At 32.9% G+C, this 24,193-nt stretch overlaps 3 protein-coding genes across 21 annotated transcripts; all 3 read right to left on the bottom strand.

Annotated features, from left to right (window-relative positions):
* Positions 1-186: 186 nt before the first annotated feature.
* LOC111293601 (protein VASCULATURE COMPLEXITY AND CONNECTIVITY-like) lies at positions 187-7,586 on the bottom strand. Its single transcript, XM_022886381.2, has 3 exons — positions 7,261-7,586; positions 5,656-5,858; positions 187-866 (listed from the first exon to the last, which is right to left on the bottom strand). Exons 1-3 carry the CDS (start codon positions 7,354-7,356, stop codon positions 530-532), a joined length of 636 nt encoding a protein of 211 aa, XP_022742116.1. The 5' UTR covers positions 7,357-7,586; the 3' UTR covers positions 187-529.
* Positions 7,587-9,313: 1,727 nt separating this feature from the next.
* Positions 9,314-10,951, bottom strand: LOC111294594 (hexokinase-1 protein). Its single transcript, XM_022888008.2, has 3 exons — positions 10,726-10,951; positions 9,913-9,992; positions 9,314-9,590 (listed from the first exon to the last, which is right to left on the bottom strand). The coding sequence occupies exons 1-3, from the start codon at positions 10,837-10,839 to the stop codon at positions 9,515-9,517; spliced, it is 270 nt and encodes an 89-aa protein (XP_022743743.1). The 5' UTR covers positions 10,840-10,951; the 3' UTR covers positions 9,314-9,514.
* Positions 10,952-11,740: 789 nt separating this feature from the next.
* On the bottom strand, positions 11,741-23,223 carry LOC111294593 (protein TOPLESS-RELATED PROTEIN 2-like). 19 transcript variants are annotated; one of them, XM_022887998.2, is made up of 26 exons: positions 23,016-23,223; positions 22,488-22,857; positions 21,845-22,024; positions 21,454-21,567; positions 21,204-21,362; positions 20,777-20,957; positions 20,569-20,698; positions 20,367-20,476; positions 20,047-20,185; positions 19,831-19,940; positions 19,516-19,585; positions 19,330-19,403; positions 19,153-19,248; positions 18,976-19,071; positions 18,699-18,826; positions 18,163-18,397; positions 17,919-18,086; positions 17,247-17,351; positions 17,021-17,167; positions 15,643-15,753; positions 15,371-15,553; positions 15,142-15,270; positions 14,499-14,594; positions 14,049-14,234; positions 12,389-12,561; positions 11,741-12,280 (listed from the first exon to the last, which is right to left on the bottom strand). In XM_022887998.2, the coding sequence occupies exons 2-26, from the start codon at positions 22,568-22,570 to the stop codon at positions 12,067-12,069; spliced, it is 3,417 nt and encodes a 1,138-aa protein (XP_022743733.1). In that variant the 5' UTR covers positions 22,571-22,857; positions 23,016-23,223; the 3' UTR covers positions 11,741-12,066. The 19 variants fall into 19 exon arrangements, with proteins under 19 accessions (XP_022743733.1, XP_089599424.1, XP_089599419.1 ...); XM_089743298.1 differs by having other exon boundaries at positions 11,741-12,277; XM_089743293.1 differs by having other exon boundaries at positions 17,247-17,348.
* Between the last annotated feature and the right edge of the window lie 970 nt (positions 23,224-24,193).

Here is a 24,193-nt window from a genome sequence, read left to right as displayed (position 1 = left end):
ATTAGGTTTCTCACAATGTGCCTTTTGTGTCTATCAGTAACAAGTGTATGACAGATAATTTGGCAATGCTATTCATTAAGCGGATATGACCCAGAAGTTCTGATAATTGTTTTATTCCTCCCTTGGTGGCAGATCTCGAGTTCAATAGCCAATGTAACAAAAAATTTTCACGAAAAGCTTGGGCTGTTTCTTCTCAAGTTTATACCTAATTAACTAAACGACTTTATATTGGGGAATCTTCAATGAAAATTGCTTACAAGCAATGCACGCGGTCAAAACAAAGTCTGATATACAATGTACAAAGGCCTCTTAACCACCCAGAACACCCCCTCCCAAAAAAAGAAAAAAATCCTTTCACAATGTAATAAAGCTGGATACTGGATCCATATCCATACCATCTTACGGCATTTCGAAGAGGTGGGTTCCCACAATAATGCAACAACGAAACTGATTTCAAGACTAACAAGAGCCAAAATGCCCACTACACCTGTAGAAAATCAGTGAAATGTTTGGAAGGGAAATTTTCTGATCACGGGAACTGCCGCCTGTTATAAGTGTCTTCATGCACAAAAACAGGATCTTGAGAGAACTGGGGTGGGAACTGAGGTTGTCCCATGGCTATGCCACCTTGATTAGGAAGAGGTGCATCGCCCCAAGGACGAGTTGTGTTCTTTGCCAAGTTTAAGGTAAGATAATAGAGGATTCCAAGAACGACACTTGCAAAGGCTAAGACAGCTCCCCCAGCAAAGACTCCAGGTTTAACAACATAGCAGTAGTAGTTGCCAAAGTACACACTCTCTTCACCATGTTGATCATTTAGTGCAGAACCAGTTAGCAAGAGAAGGAAAGATATAATAAATGTGAACCTGCATGAATATGGAAAAGTGCGTACACTGTCAACCAATATGAATATGTAAACATTAAGAAATGTTGAAATCAAAGTTTATTTCAAGAAACAAGTTCTGTTTCTCCTGGATGAATAGGCATTCAAGTAATTACTCAGAAAGAGAAAGTCGGCACACTGTAAGCAACAATCAACCTATAAACAAAATAAAAGCAATCTCTACATCACAATTGAGCGTAAAACAAAGAATCCCACAAGAAAAACCAGAAATGTAAGCTTATAGAGTATTTTCAACTCTTTGACGATTAAGCCTAAGCTGGACTACTCACACGTTATGATCAAGCAAAACGCCTCTGCTCGATTTAAAGTTCACATAAATATTCAGGCCTTTTTTTTTCAATCATTAGCCGTAGATCTGAGCTCAAGAGGCCAATTTAAGCAACAACAGGTAAAAGCTCTTTCCCCTCAAGTTACTCACTAACCAATCTCTTATTAAAATATGCTGAATCTTTTACTACAAAGTCTTCTTGATATACCGTAACTGTCCTCTCAAAAGCACATGAACCATCTAAAAAGAAATTGCGGTATGTGGGAAAACACTTATTTATAGCTGGTTGTAATATTGTAATATGTATATTTATATTTGTATATTTAGAATTAAATATTTATATCCTTAAAATTAAGAACAAAAAATTATGATAAACAATCTCTCAGTTATAGGATTAATTTTTAAAAAGATTTAGTTTCCTGGCTTACTCACTAGTTGTATATAAACCTAAGGTGCTTGTATAATTCTTTATGAGCAATTTTTCAATATACATTCAATTTTACTCTTAGTTTTTCACACAATTTTATTTATTAGTTTTTTCACATGGTATTAGAGCTTTAAGCTCTTATTGGGAAGCAAAATTATCAGCCTTCATCGCTGACTTCTATTTTAGGCCTTCATTGCTGAACCCTGTTAAGGCCTTCATAACCATTTTATTTTTCCCTTCTTTATCCTTCATTACTAAAAGTCATTTTTGGTTATTTCTTAAGACTTGTTTCAGTTCAAAGAAAGATGTCACTATCACCCAATTTGAAGAAGTGCCAATTAGGAAAATCAAAAGAGTACTACAAATGTCTCAGAAACAAGGAGAGTTGGATAGAGAAGAGATTGATAAGTTGAGAAGCCTATTGAAAACCCTTGAAAAGGCTAATGGGGTATGTTTCTTGGTTAAAGTCTCTAGTTCAGGTAAAGCTTCTAATTCTCATGGACTAAATATCTTGGTTAAACCTATTACAAGTTCTTGGGTTATTGACTCAAGAGCCATAGACCATATAACACATTCCTCACAGAAGCTTAGTACATATATCTTGTGCCCTAGTAATAAGAAAATTGTTGTTGCAGATGATTCACTTACTACAATGGCAGGATTAGAAGATATTCAAATTAATCCCTCGTTTGTTCTTAAAAATGTTCTTCATGTTCTTAGATTGTCTACTAATCTGATATCTATACAAAAACTTACCAGAGACATGAACTGCAAAGTGACTTTTTATCCCTCTTATTGTGAATTTCAGGATCAAAGTTTGGAGAAAAGTATTGGACTTGCTAAGGAAAAGGATGGACTATACTATTTTGAGACATCAAACAACACAAGTAATATCAAGAATCATTTACCTTTGTCATTTTTTTTTCTAAAAAATCTCTCAATAAAGACAAAATCTGACTCTATCATTTTCGTATTGGACATCCTTCTTTTGGAACTTTGAAAAAACATATTTGCTTCTTTGTTCAAAGCATTAAATGCCGAAAACTTTCATTGTGATGCTTGTGAACTTGCAAAGCATAGACGTGTGTCTTTTCCAGTTAGTAGTAAAAGAAGTTCTACTTCTTTTTACTTGATTCATAGTGACATATGGGGTTCTTCTACAATTCCTAATATTTCGGGTGCAAGGTGGTTTGTTTTTTTTCATAAATGATTGTACTAGGGTCTCTTGAATATTGTTACTTAAATCCAAATCAGATGTGAATGATGTGTTTTTAAGCTTCCAAAACATGATCCATAATCAATTTGGAGTGAAAATCAAAAGATTTAAGTCTGATAATGCAAAAGACTATTTCAATTAGAGTTTATTTACCAATTTCCAAAAGGAGGGGATTATTCATGAGTCATCTTGTGTTAATACTCCACAACAGAATGAAGTGGTAAAGAGGAAAAATAGTCATTTACTAGCCACAACCGGAGCTTTACTTTTTCAAGCAAATGTACCCAAATCCTACTAGGGGAAACTGTTCTCACTGCCACACATATTATAAATGGGTTAGCTTCATGGGTTTTGGGATTAAAAACTCTTATGGAACTACTTTTACAATTTTATCCCAACTTTAATGCCACAAACAACCTCACACCTAGGATATTTGGTTGTACATCATTTGTTCATGTTCATAGTCACAATAGGGGAAAGTTGGATCCCAGAGCAATTAAGTGCATTTTTGTGGGATATTCATCAACTTAGAAAGGATATAAATGTTATCATCCTCCAACCAAAAAATTCTATGTGTTTGCAGATGTCACTTTTAAAGAAAGTAAACCATTTTTTACTCAACTTTATCTTCGGGGTGAGACTTCATTCATGGAAGATAAGGATAAAGACTTCTTTTTGCTTGATTTCTCCTTTTCTTTAACATTTTCACTCATTAATTCTTCTGAGTTGAAACTTTTTTCTTCTGACCCAAGTCAAACACTGAATTTGAGTCTAAACTCATTCCAAACACAGAAGATGTAACAAACGATAATATTGTTCTTGATGCTATGAAGGAATTACAAGTGTACTCAAGAAGGAAAGTTTCAAATCCTGAACCAGTGCTAGTCAAAGAACCTGATCCTAACTATGAAAATGTGGTAACTACAGTCTTTGACTCTGTTTCTCAAAATGAGCATGAATCTCCTAAAAGTATAAGTAATGATTATGATCTACCTATTGCCATTGAGAATGGAACCAGAGAATGGAACCAGAGAATGTACTAAGCATCCACTATACCCAATCTCTAATTTTGTGTCATTTGAAAAATTATCACCATCTCACAAAAATTTTCTTCTGAGCTTAAAGACTATTTTTGTTCCAACTACATTATTTGAGACATTATCCAATTAGAAATGGAGGCAAGCCATGAAAATAAAAATGGAGGTCTTAGAAAAAAATAAGACAAAGGAACTGGTAGAGTTGCCTAAAGGAAAAAATCTAGTTGGGTGTAAATGGGTTTTCACTGTAAAATACAAAACGAATGGTACTATTGAAAGGTATAAAGCCGGGTTAGTGGCTAAGGTCTACACTCAAACTTATGGAGTGGATTATCAGAAAACTTTTGCTCCAGTTGCCAAGATGAATACAGTTAGGATTTTATTGTCATTGGCTGCAAATTACAATTGACAGCTTCAACAATTTGATGTAAAGAATGCTTTTCTACATGGTGATTTGAAGAATAAATATATATGAAGGTTCCAATGGGATTTGGAGGTCATTTAGAAGCAAACAAAGTATGCAAGTTGAAAAAGGCTTTATATGGCCTTAAAAAATCTTCTAGGGCTTGGTTCGGGAGATTTGCCAAAGTGATACCAGTAATGGGATATAAGCATAGTCAAGGAGATCACACATTATTTATCAAGTACTCTGATTCAAGGAGAGTCACAGTTCTATTAGTATATGTTGATGATATAATTGCAATTCGAGATGATGAAAAAGAGAGAATTTCTAAAATAGTGTTTGGCTTGAGAATTTGAGATAAAAGAGCTAAGGAGATTGAAGTACTTCCTAAGAATTAAAGTAGCTCACTCATGGCATGGTATTTTCGTCTCACTTTAGAAATATGTGATGGATCTTCTTAAGAAAACTAGGAAGCTCGCATGTAAACCTGTAAATACCCCTATAGATCCTAATCATAAACTTGGAGAAGCTAATGAAGATGCTGTTGTAGATAGAGAGATGTACCAAAGATTAGTTAGAAGACTCATTTATCTCTCACATACTAGACTTGATATAGCATATGTTGTGAGTGTGATAAGTCAATATGCATCTATAGCTATGATGAAATTTTGGTTCATTCTTCTGGGAATAAGTGTTGAAGTAAAGCCAAACTGCTACAAGCCCATCATGCAATTGAAAATGCCTAGCATTTCATCAATTAATTTTTTCCCAATATCTTATCAAGACAATGATTAGACCTAGTAGATGCTGCCTACATTACATGGACTTAGGTCCAAGACAAATGTGTCTAGATCTTTAATTCGCCCTTTACTCAAAGTTCAAACTAATAAAGTGAGCTAAAATATGTCCAAAAGTAGGAAATATGTATACGGGGTACAACTTGAAATCATCGATAATATGAATCCATTTGTAAAAGCGATGAAATCCATACAGAACTTATTGTTTGCATAGTAATCAATATTGCCTGCTACCCATCTCTGTGTGTATTTATGTGCATATGCAAATGCACTAGAAAAAAGATAAGCCTCTGGGCTGAAAAAAAAAAAAAAAAAACTCCTTGTGACAGGCAACGATTCAGACATGGAAGGAAATGAAGAAGCCATAGATGACTTCACTAGGAGATACTGGCAAAATAACCTTCAAACTTCAGGACAACAGGATATCCTTATCTAAAGATAGCTCTATGGCATCCACATTTGAACAAGTTAAGAGTTTTTTTTGTCATCTTAACAAATTTAAAAAGATCCTAGGTCCAAATTTACAAAACTAATAATGGGAAATAATATAATGCTAAAAAATCAGGAAAAAAGATTTATCTACAAGCTGTGTTCGAGAATTACCAAGAAACAACATAGAAGACAAAAGCTTTTGTCCAGTTAGAGTTCCAAGTGTGATGGGTTCTTTTACAGCAGATACACCCAGTTGCAAAATTAATAATTATTTGAGCTATCAGAAGTGCTGCTACTGCAGTTAATCCAAGACCAAGTGCAGGACTCCGGGGATAAGAACATTGTGTAGTGGAGACAAACTTAACTTCTGAAACCTATAAGAGAGAAAAAGGAATAGTTGGAAGTCACAAGAATTTCAAAAAAAACATTTCCAAGTAAACTTACCTAACACCCAGAACAATATTTGACAACATATTAAAATAAGTACTCGCATATCATTCATATTTTCGGTTTCACATGCTCCAATTTGTAACTGATTTGATAAAATTCATTACAGAATAATTTGGATAGAATAGATAAACCAAGAATCTTTTCACTATTTGTACTGCTCTTAAGAAAATAATATCTTTTCACTATTTATACTTCTCTTAAGAAAATAAATTCTGTACTCAAAAATTCAAATTGTTCAATCAGCACTTGTCTTTAGTAGCATAATGCTGTCAACACCATAGGTTTGGGCTTTTGACAATTTAACTCAGGCTTTCAAAAATGAAATAATAGTGATCCCCATAAAAATGGTGGAACAAGGTGATGGTGGAGACAAATAATTGATTTCGAGGAGCAAAAACAACAAAAGCCAACTAATCAAATGAACACTTGTTGCAATAACCTAACCAAAATCAACTTAAAAGCCAAGCAAAAAACCAAACTTACACCAGTATAACATGAAAGTGATTTTAACCAAACACTCGTTCTATATGCCAGGATAACTAAAAATGATGAAAAAGTAGAAACCTGCCAAAACATTGTTGAAAATTCTCCCGTTAATTAAGAAGTACAACGACTTCAAATTCTAAATCACACTAGTAACCGGACCAATGAAGCTCCAAGATTCCATATGCCACTCTGGTCTATAATAATTTCTCTCCTACATTACTTTTCCAATTTTCCAATAATAACTAACTCCTAAGTACACTGTATTTCTACTTTATAGTGGTTAAGATTGAGAATCTGGTTTTTCTATGTTCTGTTTTATACCAGAAGAACTCCAGTGGGAAAAAAGACTAACAAAAAAAAAATAAAAACGCTTAGCTAACCATACTGTTGTATAAGTTGGAATCAGTTAAACTCAAGGCCATGCTCAGTTTGGGATTCCAAATCAGCAAGATTATCTTCTTTCACATAGTTTCCACAAAAAATAGATAAAATAAAAAAGAACATACAAAGTTAAGGAACTTCCCATAAGAAATTACAAATAAATTCAAGCATAAAAAAAAATTACGCTCTTGTCTTCTACTAAACGGAAAACCATTGAACCCACTAAAACTATGCTTTCTTTAAGTTAAAATTTTCATTTTCCACCTATACTACATACAATAAGAAGAAAAACAAAAACCCAGAGAATTTTTTTGTCCTTTTGGACAGTTTTTTAATCACCCAAACAGAGGGTAGGTGTAAAGCAAAGCAAGAAATGATAGAAAAAAGAAAAAAAGAGAAAAATTTAGAAGAAACCCATTACAGAAGATCTAATTCAAATCCCACATGTATACTATTTACCTTAATCCTGGTAGCTTCAGCAGCAAAACCAGTAGCGGCTGATAATACCCCCAAAAAGGCCACAACACTGCATAAAACTAAAGCCTTTCTTTCCATCTCCTCTTCTCTTTCACTGTCTTTATTGTTGAAAACTGAGTGTCTCTTTTTTTGCCTTACAGAGAGACAAGTTACTTTAGGATTAAGGCAGTCTTTGTCTGAAGAAAAAAAGAAAAGAAATGTAAAGTTGGTACAGAAGCGTTGCTGCTGTGCATTGCGTGCGGCTTTGCGATGTTTTTATACGTAATTTTTTATATTATTCATCTTTTTTTTGTCTTATTTTTTAATATGAAATATATTTATTATGTTTTCTTCTTTCTATTATTATTTTTATTTTTTTATAGCTTATTAAAACAAGGGAAATTAAGAATCTTAAATTTAATCCATTTGATTGTAACTATTTTTTAAAAATAATATTTATTAAATTTAAAATTTAAATTCAACACTTAAAATTTTTTTATGATAAAGATGATAAATAATTCCTATAAAAAGGAAGATAAAACAATTAATTCAAAATTGAATTAATATGATTATGAACTCAACAATTAGATAAAAAAAATTTTCACCATTTAATCATTTCATCATATTTATTATTGGGTTAGGTATGGATTATTCAAATTATTTAGTTTTGGAAAAGAATTGAATCTAACTTTTAATTAAAAAAAACTACTATTAAACCAAATATTCAGTCGTTAATGACAATTTAAGAAAAATAATTAAGCTCTCATCTATTCATTATCGACATGACCAAAATTCAAATTGTTGTATTAATATAGTTCGATATGTTTTTGTAAGTTGCCCAATCTAAATAAAATCATATTTTCTTTCTCCATGAATTAAATTTTATTGAATATTTATTTTTAAATTTATTTTTATATTTTTATTAAAAAAATTACTAACATTTTGTATATCATTTAGCAATCACTAAACACTGTAGTCAAAGTAGAGAATCAGATTAATTTGAATGTATCATCGGCATTGGCTTGCAATTATCTAATCAAGATTCATGGTTTTAATTTCTCTCTAGTGGTTCAACCAACTTGAGTTTGAGTAGGTAGATAAGAAAATGACTGTATAATAGTAAATTTGCTTATTGTTCATATATAAATATATAAATATTAAAATAATGAGAATAAAAAAATCTTGTTATATATATTAAATGCGCAAATTAAAAAAAAAATAATAAAATTTGATTTTTTTAAATAAACATTTTTAATAAAATTTTATAATGATACCGTCCAGCATATAGTTTCGACAAAGTCAAACCTGAATTTGATTTGCTCTTCTGGTCATGTGAAAGAGGACGAAGCTTGAACATTGTAAACGTTTTTTTTTTTTTAATTTAGATGATTAATTTGGTGGAGCTGACTATTAAAACGAAGCCGAAAGTGATGCAGAACAATAATATTAATTTTCCATTGGTTTCTTCGGCAACAGCTGTTATATTAATTTTCCATTGGTTTCTTCAGCAACAGCTGCTACAGACACGACAAAACAAAGCTTTCAGAAATTCTATATGCATGTTCTAATAAGAATCGATCAATGGTTTTATTCTCACAGTTGTTTATGATGTTAGAAAGCTATAAAGGGGTAAACAAATCATGGAGCCAAAAGCAATGGGAAATAGTGTTGAAGGAAGATCAGACTCAAAAAGCAAATGCTGGGCAGTTCTCTGATTTGGATGAATGGGAAAGGTTTAACTTAGAATTTGACAAGGTCAAAAACATCACTATACGAATTCATGTGTTTCCTTTGCCTCAGTAAATCTAACAATTTTAAACACAACACGGTCACACGATAAAAAATATGTTTTATGTTACACATTGACATGAATTGTGGTAAGACATTTTTGGTGTTTTACACTTGTTAGATACAAAATAAACAGATACGGATACACATATTATCATGTATATGTCACAGGGTAAATCCTCTCCCATTCATGGATTAAGAAATTGAGACAGGACAGTTTTCCAGTAGCAAAAAGAATACCATGCAATAAAGAACTGTACAATGCACATGATTAAAACCCAGCATGTTAAATAGATAAATAGGTGGCATACTTCTGAAAATTGTTGGTCATACTTACTGCTAAACAAAAAAGACCCTTATATCAGTAGCATTCAGAATCTTTACATTTCTTATTGATGACATGAAGCAGAAAGTGACCTGTGGTGCCAGCAACGATCCAAATCTAAAAGAAAATGCAATAAAGGGTATTTCAGTCAAGCTTCACCTCTACCTCTCTCCTCGGTGGATCCAGCTGCAAATAAGTATATGGTTCTGTTGGTTCCTCCCTGCACAGCACCAAAGCATTAATGAGATTTTACAGAAGGAACAAATTTTCATAATGGACGCAGAGCGTTCCTACAAATGTAAATAAGAAATGCTTCATATAATCAAATAGAAGAGATTGCAATGTGTAACTGAGATAGGACCCAGTTTTCAACAGCTTGAAAGTAGAAGGCTTTGGAAAATAGAACAAGTTAGAGAACCTTCATTCAGTTAATTGCATCACTTGTATAACCATATCTATAAAATAAACTAACGTACAATTTAAATCAGCAATCAAAAACCTTTTTGAAATTCATTCTGATATATTCACATCAGCAAACTTACCCAGGTTTAGAGCGCATGCATTGCCAAAAGAGCTTAAAAGGTCCTGGAACTGTCTTAAATGGGTTTCCTTCAAAACAAGCCTGCACCAAACACAAGTTTAGTAAATTGAAACACGAATGTTGATCCACCAAGATAGCTAATCGTAGCTCAAAACATCAGCATGAGGAAAAGAATGTTATTACAAGATAATCATGGCACAATCCTTTTACTTCTATTTCACACCCTACATCCGATGTCAATAGTTTAACAAAAAAGATTTTGCCATATTAACTTGGCCCAATGACCCCAAAAACAACTTCAGCTAGAAGCTTTTCAAAAAGTTTCTCAATGTCCATAATAATAAGCTGTTCATTTCATGGAATATTTGCAGGAATTGAACCAATATAATTCTATAATATGATTGATGCCTATGAGACTAAATCATATCAACATTGATGCATTTTCTTCATGGCTCTAAACTATTAAACAAAATGGAATACAATATAGCCATAGAAAAAGTTCCTTCCTTAATCATATCAAAATTGATGACATTATCTTCAAGGCTCCAAACCATTAAAACAAAATGGAAAACAATATACCATCTTCAAAAGTTCCCTCCTTTCTCTTCAAAAGTGGATGATTGGAAAAAAAACCCAATTTCATTGAAATAGGTGGGCAAAAATCTTCCAATTTTTTTTCTCAATCATATCAGACTTCAGCTTCAGAAGTCAAAATTACTTCTATGAGATAATTTTCCCAACATAGCTGAAATGTGAAAGCTATGAAATTTAGATAGAAGATACTTAAATGAAAGAAGAAAAGAAAAAGAATTACTTGGATAACATCTTCAGCTCGATCGTTGCAACGATGAGCCTTGGGCTGTCGATGGTTTCCTTCCGAGATTCCCCATGGACTCTCTCTCCTAGGCACTGGCCTTGTCTCACTCATCTTACGCTCTCCTAGGCACTGACGCCTCTTCTCTCTGCAACACTTCACCTCTTACGCTCTCCGGTCAAAACCCTAAGAGGATGATGAACCCTTTTTAATTCTAGCCCACTTTTCACTTCGGCCTATTTATAAATACTTTTATATAAAAAAAATCATCAAAAAAAAAAAATATATATATATATATATATTTACATGAAAGAGCACTAAAAATGTGTAATTTCGCATACATGAAAATTTTTCGGTTTTTAAATGAAATGTTTTGTTTTAATTAATTTGTCATTTATTATGAAATTATCAAAGATTTGATTCAACAACCATTGATACATGATTTTTTTTATTTTAAATAAAATTCAAATCTCTTATTTTTAAATTAAAAAAATTAGCTTTCATTTCATACAACACATGGGATTTTTTATTTGATAAAAATATTAATTAATTAATTAATTAATATTAGTTCTATTAACGTCAATTTTCATTTTATATTTCTTCTCAATTTTATAATTTTAATGCTTGAATTGTTTGCTAACAAATTAAGGTCATAAGTAACATCATTAACTTTATGGTATTATTATGTTTATAAATTATGCAAAATAGAACAATCCCATTTGAGTGCCTTTGTAGGATTCCTTTAATTTTTTCTAAAAATTTATTGTACTTTTATTATTAACTTTATTTCAAAAAAATTGTAAAAAATTTTAGTTGATTAAAAATTAAAAAAAAACTATATTAATACAAATTATAACATAATAAATTTTATATTTTACATATATTTTACACAAAAAAAAATATTGTTAAAGCCTAATTCAGAGTTTATCCGCTAAGCTAATATATTTTGAATTCATTTGTCGATTCCCAAACCATTAATATGAAATAAAACAAAATGAAAACTTACTAAGAAACATTAGGCTAATAATCCAGCTTCTCATTCACCAATGAAATGAAAGACATAATCATTCACCAAAATATCAAACGTGAAAGTGTATGGGGAAAGGGTAAGAGTGTGGCCAAAGGGCTGATTTTTGCCTGCAGAAGTCTTGCTAGTAAATAACAAGGCAAGAAAGCAAAACAGCCAAAATGAGAAATAGATTTTACAATGAGTATTAAAGAACATGGAAGTGATTTAAGACAAATTGAATTACAAAGGAGGATAATCCCTACCACCTATAACTCGTAAATGTCTCTCTCTACACTTGTGGTAACATCTATTTTATCTACATTACACCACTATCACCTTGAAGGTAGCTCTGTTGGTTGACCACTTATGGAAGGATTTGATGAACTAGAAGGGATGGATCCATTATCTTGAGAGGGTGTAGTACCCCATTTCAAGTCTACATCAGAGGGTTCCACCACATGTACTGCTCCATCGCTCATGCCGAGCGCAATCTGGTTGGGCTCAGATGGGTGAGCAGCTATGACCACAGCATATGCACTGTTGCTGCTGCAAAAAGATTTTGTGAATTAATGTGAAGTTCTATTGCGTTTAACCATTGTGCTTAGAAATATTTAAACTTCTTCAAGTAAACTAATCAAATGTCCGTGTTCTTACCTGACAGAGAATGAAGGTATGTAAGCAGAAGGTGCTATTCGACATCTGAGCCTCAAGTTATCCGAATCAAAAACTCCAATAGCACCATCACAAAAACCAGCATAAATCAGTGAGCCATCACAGGAATATATTACACTTGAAATGGGAGCACTGAGTGAATCTTTTGGAGACCACTGCAAGAATGAGAGTCAGCGGAACTGGTTATAAAATCATAACATTGGAACATTTTTAAAAAATTATTGAAAAAATATAAAAACAATCCAGCAAAAGAAAAAGAAACTAAAAACAAAAATATATACAATAATTTAATGGGCATAGTCAATGCTAAAATCTACTAACAACTGTGTTATGGTAAAACTCATTAAGGTTCTACAAAATCTTCATTTAACAAAAAACAATCCACTAGCAAATATAACCATTTGCTGTACAAATCAGTCATAATGATAGGAAGGATTATTCCAAAAAGCAATGCGTCATGCTGTCAGACAAGTTTAGGAGAGAAACAGGTCATGCTCTGGGTAATTTTAACTCAGGTTGCTGAGATTCTGATTTATTGCACTTAAGTATTATATAGCTCACCACCAAAAAAAAAACTATCCTCCACCATCAACAATTCAAAAACAGTTTTGATACTGAAAAAAGTTTTCATCAATAAAACTAAGGTCTAATTTTTTGCACGTAGCTGGCATTTAATAACTTTAGACTGGGATTTGAATTGAGAAAATATGATGTGAGGATCCTATATGTTAATCATACAACCCAAAACAAACCAACAGTAAGGAGGCCCAAACTAAATACAAGGAAGGCCACTACAAATCCTACTTAATTGCATGGGACGACACCACCTAAAACTGTCACAACTCACTAGTTCAAAAACTTCATCAGGTGTATCATATTGCAAACAGGCAACAATTTTACAATTACAGCATGATTTCAATTCAATAGTTACTAAGCTGATGCATTCAAAGTATTATATATTCATTTTTAAGACTGATAGACATAAGTCTCCAGAATTTATTCTAGGTCCTGCTTATTGACATTAGGCAATGTTTTCATGGATTTGGCAACAGAATATCAGCTTCATTTGACTAGCCGTTGCAGTATTTGTTTGAAGATAGGTACCATGGCATTTTAACATGTGGCAGTAGCATTCTTATGGCTGGAGGGTATAACATGAAAAGAAAATATTATCTTAGGTCCAGAAGAAAGAATTTGGGATTTATGGCTCCCATTTTCACTTTTGGTAGAGAGGCCAGTCATAGTTTATATCCCTCTTGTAACCCCCATCTGGAAAAATCACTCTTCATTCTCTTTCCCTCTTAGTCAATGGTATACAAAGAAGTAACAAGAATCACATTATTGACCATTCTCTGTTGAGGAGGACAATTATATAATGATGATAATAACCTACTATCTCAAAAGCAAGCAAAAATCATATAGTGATGATAATGGGGGTCATACTATAAAAGGCTTATATAATATAGTCATTCTTGTTGCAGCACAAATCAAGTTGGAAATTTCAGGCCAGATAGTAATAACCGATGTTTGCGTTACCTTTAATCCCACATTAGTCGAGTTCTCATAAAGGAGTTCCCCAAAAAAAAAAAGAATTAATGAGAAACTACACTACAAGGAAGATGATATGAGGTTGACAACTTACAGAGCGCAAACATTCAAGCTTGCTGTCATAGATGGCTATTTGGCTTTCATGGATAACCAATAGATGAGTTTGATCATTGTGAAACTGGACTCTGGTTTCTCCTGCTAGTGGAGATTGACGACCAGCTGGTGCCTGTATGAACCTCGATTTCTTTTTCTCCCATCCATCTATGCTCCAAACACATAACTGCAAGTGAAATACAATCATTGCGAACAACAAATTATTTGGTTAAATTATGTATAACAAAACTATAAAATTGACAGTTGTCATTTGTTAACATGCCTTGCCCGCTTTTTCTTATACAGTTCATCATTTGCCAAATTGACTGCTTGTTTTAAGTTAAAATTGTTTCAATTCAGTAAAACAGTTAAAGACAATACAAGGACAATATAAAATTACCACTACATTATTTAAGTTGCTCATACAATATTCACTCAATCTATAACTAACCTGTGCATCGGCCCCTGACGACACCAGAGAATTTAAAGTTTGCGAAAAGGCAAGTCCTGTTACCCGATTCTGGTGGCCCTTAAGTTTGGTTTTGACCTGCCAAAAACAACAGCCTAAATATGCTTCTAGGGCCAAATGTCATGCCAAAAGCTTATCATTATCAAGAAGATGATAGAATGAGTTTTAGCTTCCCAAGGAAAATATTAGCCTTTTCAATCCGGAAAAAGGCCAATAAAGGGCTTTGCTTTGTCCACTTAATGATCAAATGATTCCAATCCCTTTCATCACAACCTTTTTATGATTTTCTTTCTTGTGTTCTTTGCGTAGGCCAAGAAGCCACCATGTTACATGTGCCATAAAGATTCTAACATTCCAAGTTAACTTGCAATCATGGTCATTAGGATGCATATAAAAATTTGATACACTATATAATGCCAAATGGTGATAAGCTAGACCAACTTGACATGAGCATAGAGCCATAAATGATTAAAAGTGTTTGAATTTAGTAATAAATTCTAAGAAAATTATTAATTTGATAAAAGCAAAAAATTAGCATTCTCCTACTTCAACAAAGTTGTCCTAACTCACCACATATGTAAACAAAATAATTTCTATTACTATAAAGCCAAAAAATATGCTTCACCTCATCAACTCTGACATTATAAATTTGAATCGAGGAATCTTCCATGCCAATAGCAATAATATTATTATCTTGGGGATGAAATGCCAAGAATGTGGCTGCAGGAGGAGGGGACATAAAGGTGGTCATCACCTGTGAAGAATTAACCCAAGTAAGTAATGTGGATAACTTCAATGAACACAAAGAAAATAGAAAACAGCTTAGGAAACAAATGCAAACTGCAATTGTAGACCTTGAATGTCATCATGTTGAACAATGACACCTTCCCTCCAGATGCGGACATAACATAAGAATCATTTTTAGATAATGCAATACATGCAGCAGACTCTTCTGCAGGTTTAGTGTCACTTATATCATTTGTCATAGGAGTACCACTAGGTGGCTGCCACAATTGTGGTGCAACATATGCAGTAGCCTGAAGGATTAGCAATGGAGAAACTATTAGAAAATAGAAGTTAATAATGAAGAGAGACAGATTTTCTCATTTACAGGCACAAAACAAACCTTGCCTAATGGACTCCTTTCACTACGTTGCCATTTCCAAAGCTTGTGAACAGCATTTGAAGCAAGGGCCAAAAGAGCAAGACCAGAGTTAGTATACAGCAGCCTCACAACCTGCAATAAAGATTGCTAACCCTCAATTATGGGCATAAAAAATCTAAAAATTGGAGCAAAAATATAGAACAATTAGGTCTTGGAATGCACCAAGTTTAGCATATGTCAAACTTATGCCTAGTGCACAAACAGATGAATGTACCCATCTTAGATAGCTACATTATGATTTGACTTAATTTCTACAAAACAATCCAAAACAATGCGTATATCAAATATATTCATACAAAATTTAAATATATATATGATACATGGGTCGCTATTATCCATGTGCATGTGTTTTTGTAAGAGTACAATGAATAGATGAGCCAGTACTCCATTATTCCTCCTATATAGGATTAATTAATTTCCCTTTAAATTATCAGCAAGACTGTCTTCAGTAGTTACTTATGCTCCCACAAAAGAAAGTTCCTATCTCTGGCCCTTTATGCATGAAATCAATGTAACAACAGGCTAAATATGCAAACCATTAAACACAAAATTTATTCTTAGAATTCAATATCTAGAAAAGGCAAAATAATTTAAAAAAAAGACTACATAAAGTACAATTTAAAATTCCAGTCATTGAATTACATTTTTTCTCAACTTTCAAAAATGGTATAAACTCGTATGCTTTCAAATGTACTTATATCATCTCTTTTACAGCTTCAAGTAATAGCAAACAACCATATATGTTCCCCTACTAAATACTTGTATCAATAATCTGATCCTTTGCTTGCATCAGAAGGGAATACTTCTATCTCAAGCAAGCAACATTGCTGGTTTTTGCAAAAGAAATGCTAATATATTAAATATCTAGCACAATAAAATAAATAATTAAAGCACTTTTTTGGACCAAAAAGAGTAAAAACCAATTATCACCACAATAAAATTAATTTTATCCAGCAACTTTATCCCAACCCAGGACACTGTATTTCAGGAACAGATAATATTCTCAAGATCTTTGGTAAGATTTGACTTTTTGGCTATTTCCTGCTTTGTATTATTGAACAAAGTTAGCATACTGAAAAAATTTCTTGTAGTGCATCAGGTAAAACAATATGCAGTTGTGTATCCTGTTGAATCTTCTATGAGATATTGCATTAGGTACAAAGTTCAAGTGCAGTGAACTATCTCATCTAAAGCCAGATTCAAAAGGCTAACCACCTGGAAAAAAGATTTCAAATTAAACCACCTAGGAAAGAAGACAATATTGCTATCACACAAGTATATTTGTTTCAAAAGCAACAATGCACTAAAACCCAACAATCAATCACATTCAAGTATCTACCTTTCCTGCTGTTATGGCATCAGGTAATCGCAGGACTTTCAGGTGAGATGGATCTATTATGTCAGGAATTCTCCAGCTCTTGATCCTGTCTGTATCCTCTGAAATCCGTGGTTTAACATCAACAAGCCTGCTGCTGTCCATGGTACCCTGCAATGGACATCCAAAAGAAGTTAGGACCCATGTAACACCATAATAGATAGCATGCAACTGAAACAGCTGAACTTACAAGACTGCTAATAGATACAGCAGGGGGGACTCTATCTGGGCGTTCAAGGGCTGGAGCAATGGCAGCATTTCCCACAGGACCAAGAGCATTAACAATCAATGGCTGCTGAAAACATTGTCCACAAGAAGTGAAATAAGAAACATATTAGAAATATAGAAAGAATATTCATAACAAAGGCATGCAGAGAAGGCTGTAAAATATTGGAGAAGATATAGAAAATGAACCATCCACAAACAGCTGTCTTATGTGACACTTACCAGTTCAGCAAAAATAAAGGTACCGATAACATATAGTTATTTGCACCTAAGCTATCAAGAATTTCTTCCTTTAAGCCGTAACAAGTAATGAAACTAGCAATGAGTAAATTTTGCTATACTCATGGATCTTGCATGGTCAAACAAAGGTAATATGTCACTCCTCATGAATGCATTATATGATGGCAGTAACATTAAAAAAAAAAAAAATGCATCCTTAAACTAAGGATATATGGGTCCCATTATAAAGCATTGTAAGAATCATGAATGGAAGACCGTCTTCGTTTAAGGTCATTATAACAGAAAAGCGCTGATCACAAAAGATAATGCAACCTGAGCATTTACTCAACAAAATTGAATAATAACCAACCAACAGATTCACCAAAAGCACACAACAAACAGTTATTCAATAAACTACCTTAGAATTGATAGGTTCAGAAGGGCCTCGATTTTTATCAACAGCCTTACTCTCCAACATCCTTAACAAGCGTGAACCATCACTGTTAGACAAGATTTTGATACCATTATCACTAGTTGTAACGGCCAACAATGACCCTTCCTTGTTGAATCTTAGTCTGGGACTAGCCTGTAACATGATTAGAATGTATAATTGCAACATCTGTAACTTAACACTAGTGAAAAGAACATGTAGCAATACTAACAGGCAAACCACCATCCGCATCGATAGCTGTCAACATGGTAGTATTATCCATGTCCCAGAACTTAATCTCGAATTCATCACCAGCTGCTAAGAACCTGTTCTTGGTTGTGTCAAATTGGACAACACCTGAAGAACGCTTCCTAAAACCAGAATATCTTCTTTTAATAGCTCCTTCACTCTCATTCCACTCAACTAAATGGGATTCACCATCTTTACTGGTTCCACAAGAGAAGAGCCTGCAAGAATAAATCCAAGTTTTTGTTCATACATAGTACATATTCTTATACATATTCATATATGCTTGCACGTAAATTACATCAAAATTAACCTTATAATAAATCAGAAACCATCTCAAATATTGAGGATGAGATGAACATAGGAAAATAAGCTACGATGTTCTTACTTTAAAAGAGTTTTGATGCATCTAAATGCCAACATTTTAATGCATAAATAAGTAAATATGATTGTGGAAAATTACCAAAACTTCCAAATAAATTCAAACAAACTGACATCTCTCCAACAAATTAACATTTTTACCTGGTTCCGTCAGCACTGTATGCCATTGTGGTGCACCAAAATCCAGGGGCATCATAATCCACTCTAGATCCCATTCCATCATATAACCAAGCTTTAATCTTCCCATCAATGGCAGTGGAAAAGATAAACTATTCATATCGAAAGAGTTTGGAAATGTTATGAGAATAGAAATGAAAATTTTCATAAGGCCAAAATCCTGCAGCACAACCATGAAAGAACATCTAGAAGCAGAAAACAAAGAGTAGAAAGCTAATAACAATTTCTAAATGAGGTTTACCTGAATATTTTCTTTATAATGAGGACAAACAGAATATACAGGAGCCTCATGGCCTTCAAATGTATAATGTCTTCGTCCAGCTACAGTGTCCCATACCTGCCAAACAGGAAACTTCAATATGGATAAACCAATTCTTCTTTTCAATTTACAAAACCAATTCATGCCAAAAACTGATACCTTAATTGTCTTATCATCCCCACACGTAACAATACATAATTGCCTATTGGGATGAGCAAATGCTATGTCATTAACACCTCCAACATGGGCATCAATCTACAAAATATAATAGGTTGTTAAACACCTTCACTGTCATGATTTTCAAGAGATATTTGATATGTGTCATGATGGACTTACCTGAAAATGCTGTCTTAATTCTCCCATTGGATTGTACTGATATATTTGGACTATATGCTTTGAAAATGCAATACCTATAGAAACCAATATTTAATTCAAGAACAGATAAAAGCAACTTCAAGGAGGAGGAAGACAAGGAGATCAAACAGTATTTAAGCTTAGAGAAGAAAATATAGCCAAACATACCAAGCATAAATCCATCAGGTGCCCAAACACATCGATTTACAGATATCACAGCATCATTCAATGGTGGTGTCTGGTAGTAGAATAAAAGAAAGAGCAGTACTCAGCCAAAGAGATTTTTACAAGTTTGGGTAGTGTGCGGGTGGGCAATTAGGAGGATGCTTATTCTCAATTTCCAAGCAAATTGTTATCAATGTTTTACATGATGGCAAGGGATAATTCTATCAATTAGATATTAACCCATAGCCACAAATGAAAACTTTCTAAGGTTGATAAGGAAGATGAATCAGTAATACCTACAAGAAGATGATACAATACCTGCAAAGGCATGGAAACAGCAGAGAAATCCCAAACCTTGAATGGTTTATGGACCAACCTTTCCCGAGATCCTACTTCCCAAAGGCTAATATCACCAACATTTGTGCCAACTAAAAACAGAAAAGGAAAAACCACCAATAAATAAGCTATAAATATGTTCTAAAATTTTCCTAGAATTTTCTTACCAAAGTGATATTAAGAAACATATATATCAACCTAGGAGAATAGTTTGTTGTTGAGGATGAAAGTCCATGCTCATGACATTAGATCCTTGATTAAGGGCCCGCACCACGGTTTTCGGAAGGTCGTCTTGTGAGTAGACATTAGGAGTATGTGCTACACCAGAAAACGATACCTACAGAAAGCATATGTAAGCATAGTCTCAATAATTGCATGAGGGAAAAAAAAAAAACCACCTAGACCCAACACATGGAGATGCAGAGTATGTCCCAGCCAAAGTTTGAGAACTAATCTCATGCAAAGAAAAATTACTGAGAAAACCTAAGATAAAAAGGAATTGCCAAATTTATACACACCTCATCAGATTGGCCAGCGCGAATGCGCTTCATCAAATGCTCTGAATCAGCCGACTGATAATCCATCCCTGGCATACCTGATGGTGTCCTTGGATGCTTGAGGAAAGCAGCTGAACCATCAGGGCAAAAAATATTCAAATAAAGCAAGTTCACTGAAACACTATCCCAACAGAGATAACAAATGCCAGCTACTTGTACGTACCGGCATTTGAAGGCTGGACAAGACCAGGGGGGCCTGCTGCCACAGTTGCTGCATGAGGTAAGGAAGGATTACCACTTGACATCCACCCCGCTATAGCACCAGAAGAAGGGGAAACAACAGGCTGAAATGGCTGCACATCATAGCCATCCAAGAATTGTGAGAGTGCTACATATATTTTGTATCAGATAAATTAATTCAAAATACTTACACCATGGGCACCAATAGCTGGGAATGTCCCGGCCTTGGCAATTGGTCCAACAAGGGCACTGTTCATAGGAGGAGGAGGGCGAGCACCATTGGTAGTGGGAGAACAAGAGTGATCCGTAAAGAGAGTTTTAATGTCAGGGTTTGGACGAGGATTCTTGCAAAGCTGATGCTGCCAATTTAGACTGAAATTTTCAACAAAGAAAACGAGTTAACAGAAATACACACACACGTGAGAAATTAAGGTCACCTACCAATCTATACTTGATTATGTCAATTTCCTTATATACACCTTATATAAGTATTGAGTTATTAACAGAGACATCAGCAAACCCAGACTTTGTTTTTACAAGGCACGAAAGAAGAAAAGATCAAACCAAACAATAAAGACCAAAAATTAGTAAAATAATCATAGAATAGTAATGAATAACCTCTGGTTTATTAAAGTCCTTAGTCGTGAACTTTTAAAGGCTGGGAATGTAAGCTTATCACGAAATAAAGGATTTGCTTCAATCAGCTTCTTAAGTTCTACAAGCATGATATTTCGAGCAGATTTTGTGTCTCCATATTTTGAAAGCTGCTCATTTTGCCTGATGAAAAAATACAAACAGCAAAATTTAACATAATTTAATCAAGTAGCTGTCAAAAGAAAAAAGAAGAAAAAATAAAAAGAGTAAACACCTAAAGTTATCAAGTGTGAGCAACTGGGCAATCTCCTTGAAAAGTTCTTCATTAAAGGATGAAAAAACCTTCAGATCCTTTACCAGAATTTCAACAGCCTTTGCTCGATCCTGCCTGATAGAAGATAACAGAGAAATAAATATAAAAGGCATGCATAGTTTAATTCAACATTAAGAAAGAACCATGACAGAAAACCACGTAATGAAAGCCAATTCTGCCTCAAGCCGAAACATCTTCATGAGTTCAAGAAAAGCTGCCTCCATTATTCTAGAAAGTGTTCCTTTGACATCATTCACTTAGGATTTAAGTTAAAAAATGGCAAGAAGCACAAAGCTTGAAAATTCTAAACATTGAAAAGCATGAGACTAACAGCAGTACATTAAGTGCTCACCTGTCAAGAGCTTCCAAATACTTCTGCTTCCTAATTTCAAAGAAAATCTTCATCGAGTAACGGTTATCCTCAACTTTAGTGAACCCACATAGATAACGTTCAACTTCATCCCATTCACCAGCCTGGACTTGGTCCTCAAAATGTTTCATATTGAAGAAAAAACCAGACTCTTGTTCTAACCTAAAATTTGAGCAAGCCATCAGAAAGTCACATGCAAAAGCAGACATTAAAAAGCTATACAAGACACATAAAAAAGCAGGTATTAGAAATCTATTCAATGTAAGTGAAAGCCTTTCAAAGTGACTAAGAAAAAATAGAAAGCAGCAAAGATACCAATTTGCTAGTTTAAAGGACTGAAAGATTACTTTTCTTGCTTTCCAGAAGTAAAATTAATATAATTTCAGCTACGGGAAGTACTAAACATAGCACATAGCTAGAATGCTAACCAAATGCCCATGATTGCTCATCATTTGCAACCCAAAATTACCAGGTCTTATTAGATAGCAGAACATAACAGAAATAAGTTTTTCCCTCTTTCAGCCATAGGCTTAAAACTCTTGTACTAACATCCTTCAAAGCTAACTCAACAACCAAAAAAACGTCAATATGAACCAGTACAGCAAAATGAGGTAAATTAACTTACTTATGAACGGTTTCCTTGAACTTTTCCTCATCCAGGAACTGCAAGATCAAAAACACCAGCTCCCTACTTAAGGAAGACATCATCCCGGGAACTCCTAGTCGATCCAGCTCAAAGATCGAATGTTAAACCAAGAAATTAACTTTTCCACTACAACTAACCCAAAATTCTTCCTCTAAAAAAACCTTACCACGCCAGCAAAATCCTACAATTCATATAAACCATAAGAAATACCCAGAAAATGCTTCTCCTTGAATTTCCTTTTGCAGTTACATTAACCTTCAAAATCACTCATTAAACACTCTGTTTTCACTTTGCCAACTAACAACCTTGAAACCATTTAAAGCTTCAAATCAGTATACGAAAGGCCCTTCTGGCAAAAATAACGAAAACCCAAATTCTTAAAAACCATAATAAACAAAAATAAATAAAAATAAAAAACTCTTTTTCAAGCAAACCCTAATTTCTTTTCACCGATCCAACAAACTGAAGCAACAAAATGAGAGTTAACTAAAGATTGATTTCACTTACAACAAAAAGTCTGAAACTTTAATCTTACTTGTGAATCCTCAGAGACAAAGAAAGGAAAAAAAAAACTTTTGGCCTTTACTGTATCAACATCAAAGAGCAGCAGAGCAAAAAACCTAATAACATTTCTAGGGTTAGGATTTTTTTCTTTGTTTTTCTTCTTCAACAACCGTAGCTTTCGTCTGAGAAAAAAAGAAAAAAACCCAACTTTGATTCTCTCTCTCCTTAGGTATCTTTATACCTTTTTTGCAAGATTAGGACAAAGGTTTCATTGATGTTTTGTGTTTGTTGGACATTTTCTTTTTATATTTTTTGTTTCGGTCTCTCACTCACTTAAATACAAAAAGCTTCTCTCTCTCTCCATCGAGAAGTTTGAGCTATCATTTTTTTTTTAATTTATGATTTTAAATATAATATAATAATATGAAAAAAAATTATATATACATAAATTATATTTTATATTTTAATTATATCGATATAATTAAAAAATAAAATTATTTATATAATATTTATATTAAATAATAATAACACATTTAAAATAAGTATTGTTTGTAACATAATTTTTTTAAATTATCTTAATTTATTTAAAAAATAAATTAATAATTATATTTATAGTATCATTTTAATTTTTAATTATATTATAAATATTTAATTTTTAAATAATATTTTATTTAATTATTCATTAAATGAATTTTTTTAAATAAATAAATAAATTATATCTAATTGTATTATTTATATATAAATATGTTAATTGATATTGTATTATTTAAATAGAAGTTAATTTTAAATATATTAATTGTATTATATCATATATAATATTTATAATAAATATATCATATTTATATTTAAATTATATATTATTTAAATGTTAATATCATACTTGTAATAAAATTATTCGTTTGATATTTAAAATTATATTTAATATAAAATATGATATAAGAATATGAATTATTAAATTTAATATTTTATATATAAATTAAAAAAAAAATCTCTCACTGCCTGTTTTTCACCACTCCGGGCCGCATGATAGTGGGATGCTCTTTCAAATTCAAATAAAGCATCGTACAATCTATAGTTCGAAAACTGAAAAGAATATGGTGTGGCTACGCCTTTACTAAACCCTCAAATAACTCTCTTTTTTTTTATTTCTACTTTTTCAACTTTTTTTTTATTGAAAGTTC

This window comes from Durio zibethinus, chromosome 14, assembly GCF_047325235.1.
Source record: "Durio zibethinus cultivar Kanyao isolate XHJ-2024 chromosome 14, ASM4732523v1, whole genome shotgun sequence".
Taxonomy (NCBI): Eukaryota; Viridiplantae; Streptophyta; class Magnoliopsida; order Malvales; family Malvaceae; genus Durio; species Durio zibethinus.
The sequence above is the reverse complement of the archived record's forward strand: the minus strand, read 5'-3'. Positions and strand labels throughout refer to the sequence as shown.

Bases quoted from the DNA above. Each gene is read 5' to 3' on its own strand.
- LOC111294593 (XM_022887998.2), bottom strand. From the start codon at position 22,570: ATGATGTCTTCCTTAAGTAGGGAGCTGGTGTTTTTGATCTTGCAGTTC. The intron at 18,827-18,975 runs GTAAACCTCATT...CGATATGAATAG, and splicing joins ATTATAAAGAAAATATTCAG to TTTATCTTTTCCACTGCCAT. The intron at 14,235-14,498 runs GTTAGTTATAGA...TTTCACTTGCAG, and splicing joins CGTCAGGGGCCGATGCACAG to TTATGTGTTTGGAGCATAGA.
- LOC111294594 (XM_022888008.2), bottom strand. From the start codon at position 10,839: ATGAGTGAGACAAGGCCAGTGCCTAGGAGAGAGAGTCCATGGGGAATC. The intron at 9,993-10,725 runs GTAATTCTTTTT...TGTTTGGTGCAG, and splicing joins GAGCTGAAGATGTTATCCAA to GCTTGTTTTGAAGGAAACCC. The intron at 9,591-9,912 runs GTAAGTTTGCTG...GGTGCTGTGCAG, and splicing joins TGCATGCGCTCTAAACCTGG to GGAGGAACCAACAGAACCAT.
- LOC111293601 (XM_022886381.2), bottom strand. From the start codon at position 7,356: ATGGAAAGAAAGGCTTTAGTTTTATGCAGTGTTGTGGCCTTTTTGGGG. The intron at 5,859-7,260 runs GTAAATAGTATA...TCTCTCTTATAG, and splicing joins CTGAAGCTACCAGGATTAAG to GTTTCAGAAGTTAAGTTTGT. The intron at 867-5,655 runs GTAATTCTCGAA...ATATTCATGCAG, and splicing joins GTCTTCTATGTTGTTTCTTG to GTTCACATTTATTATATCTT.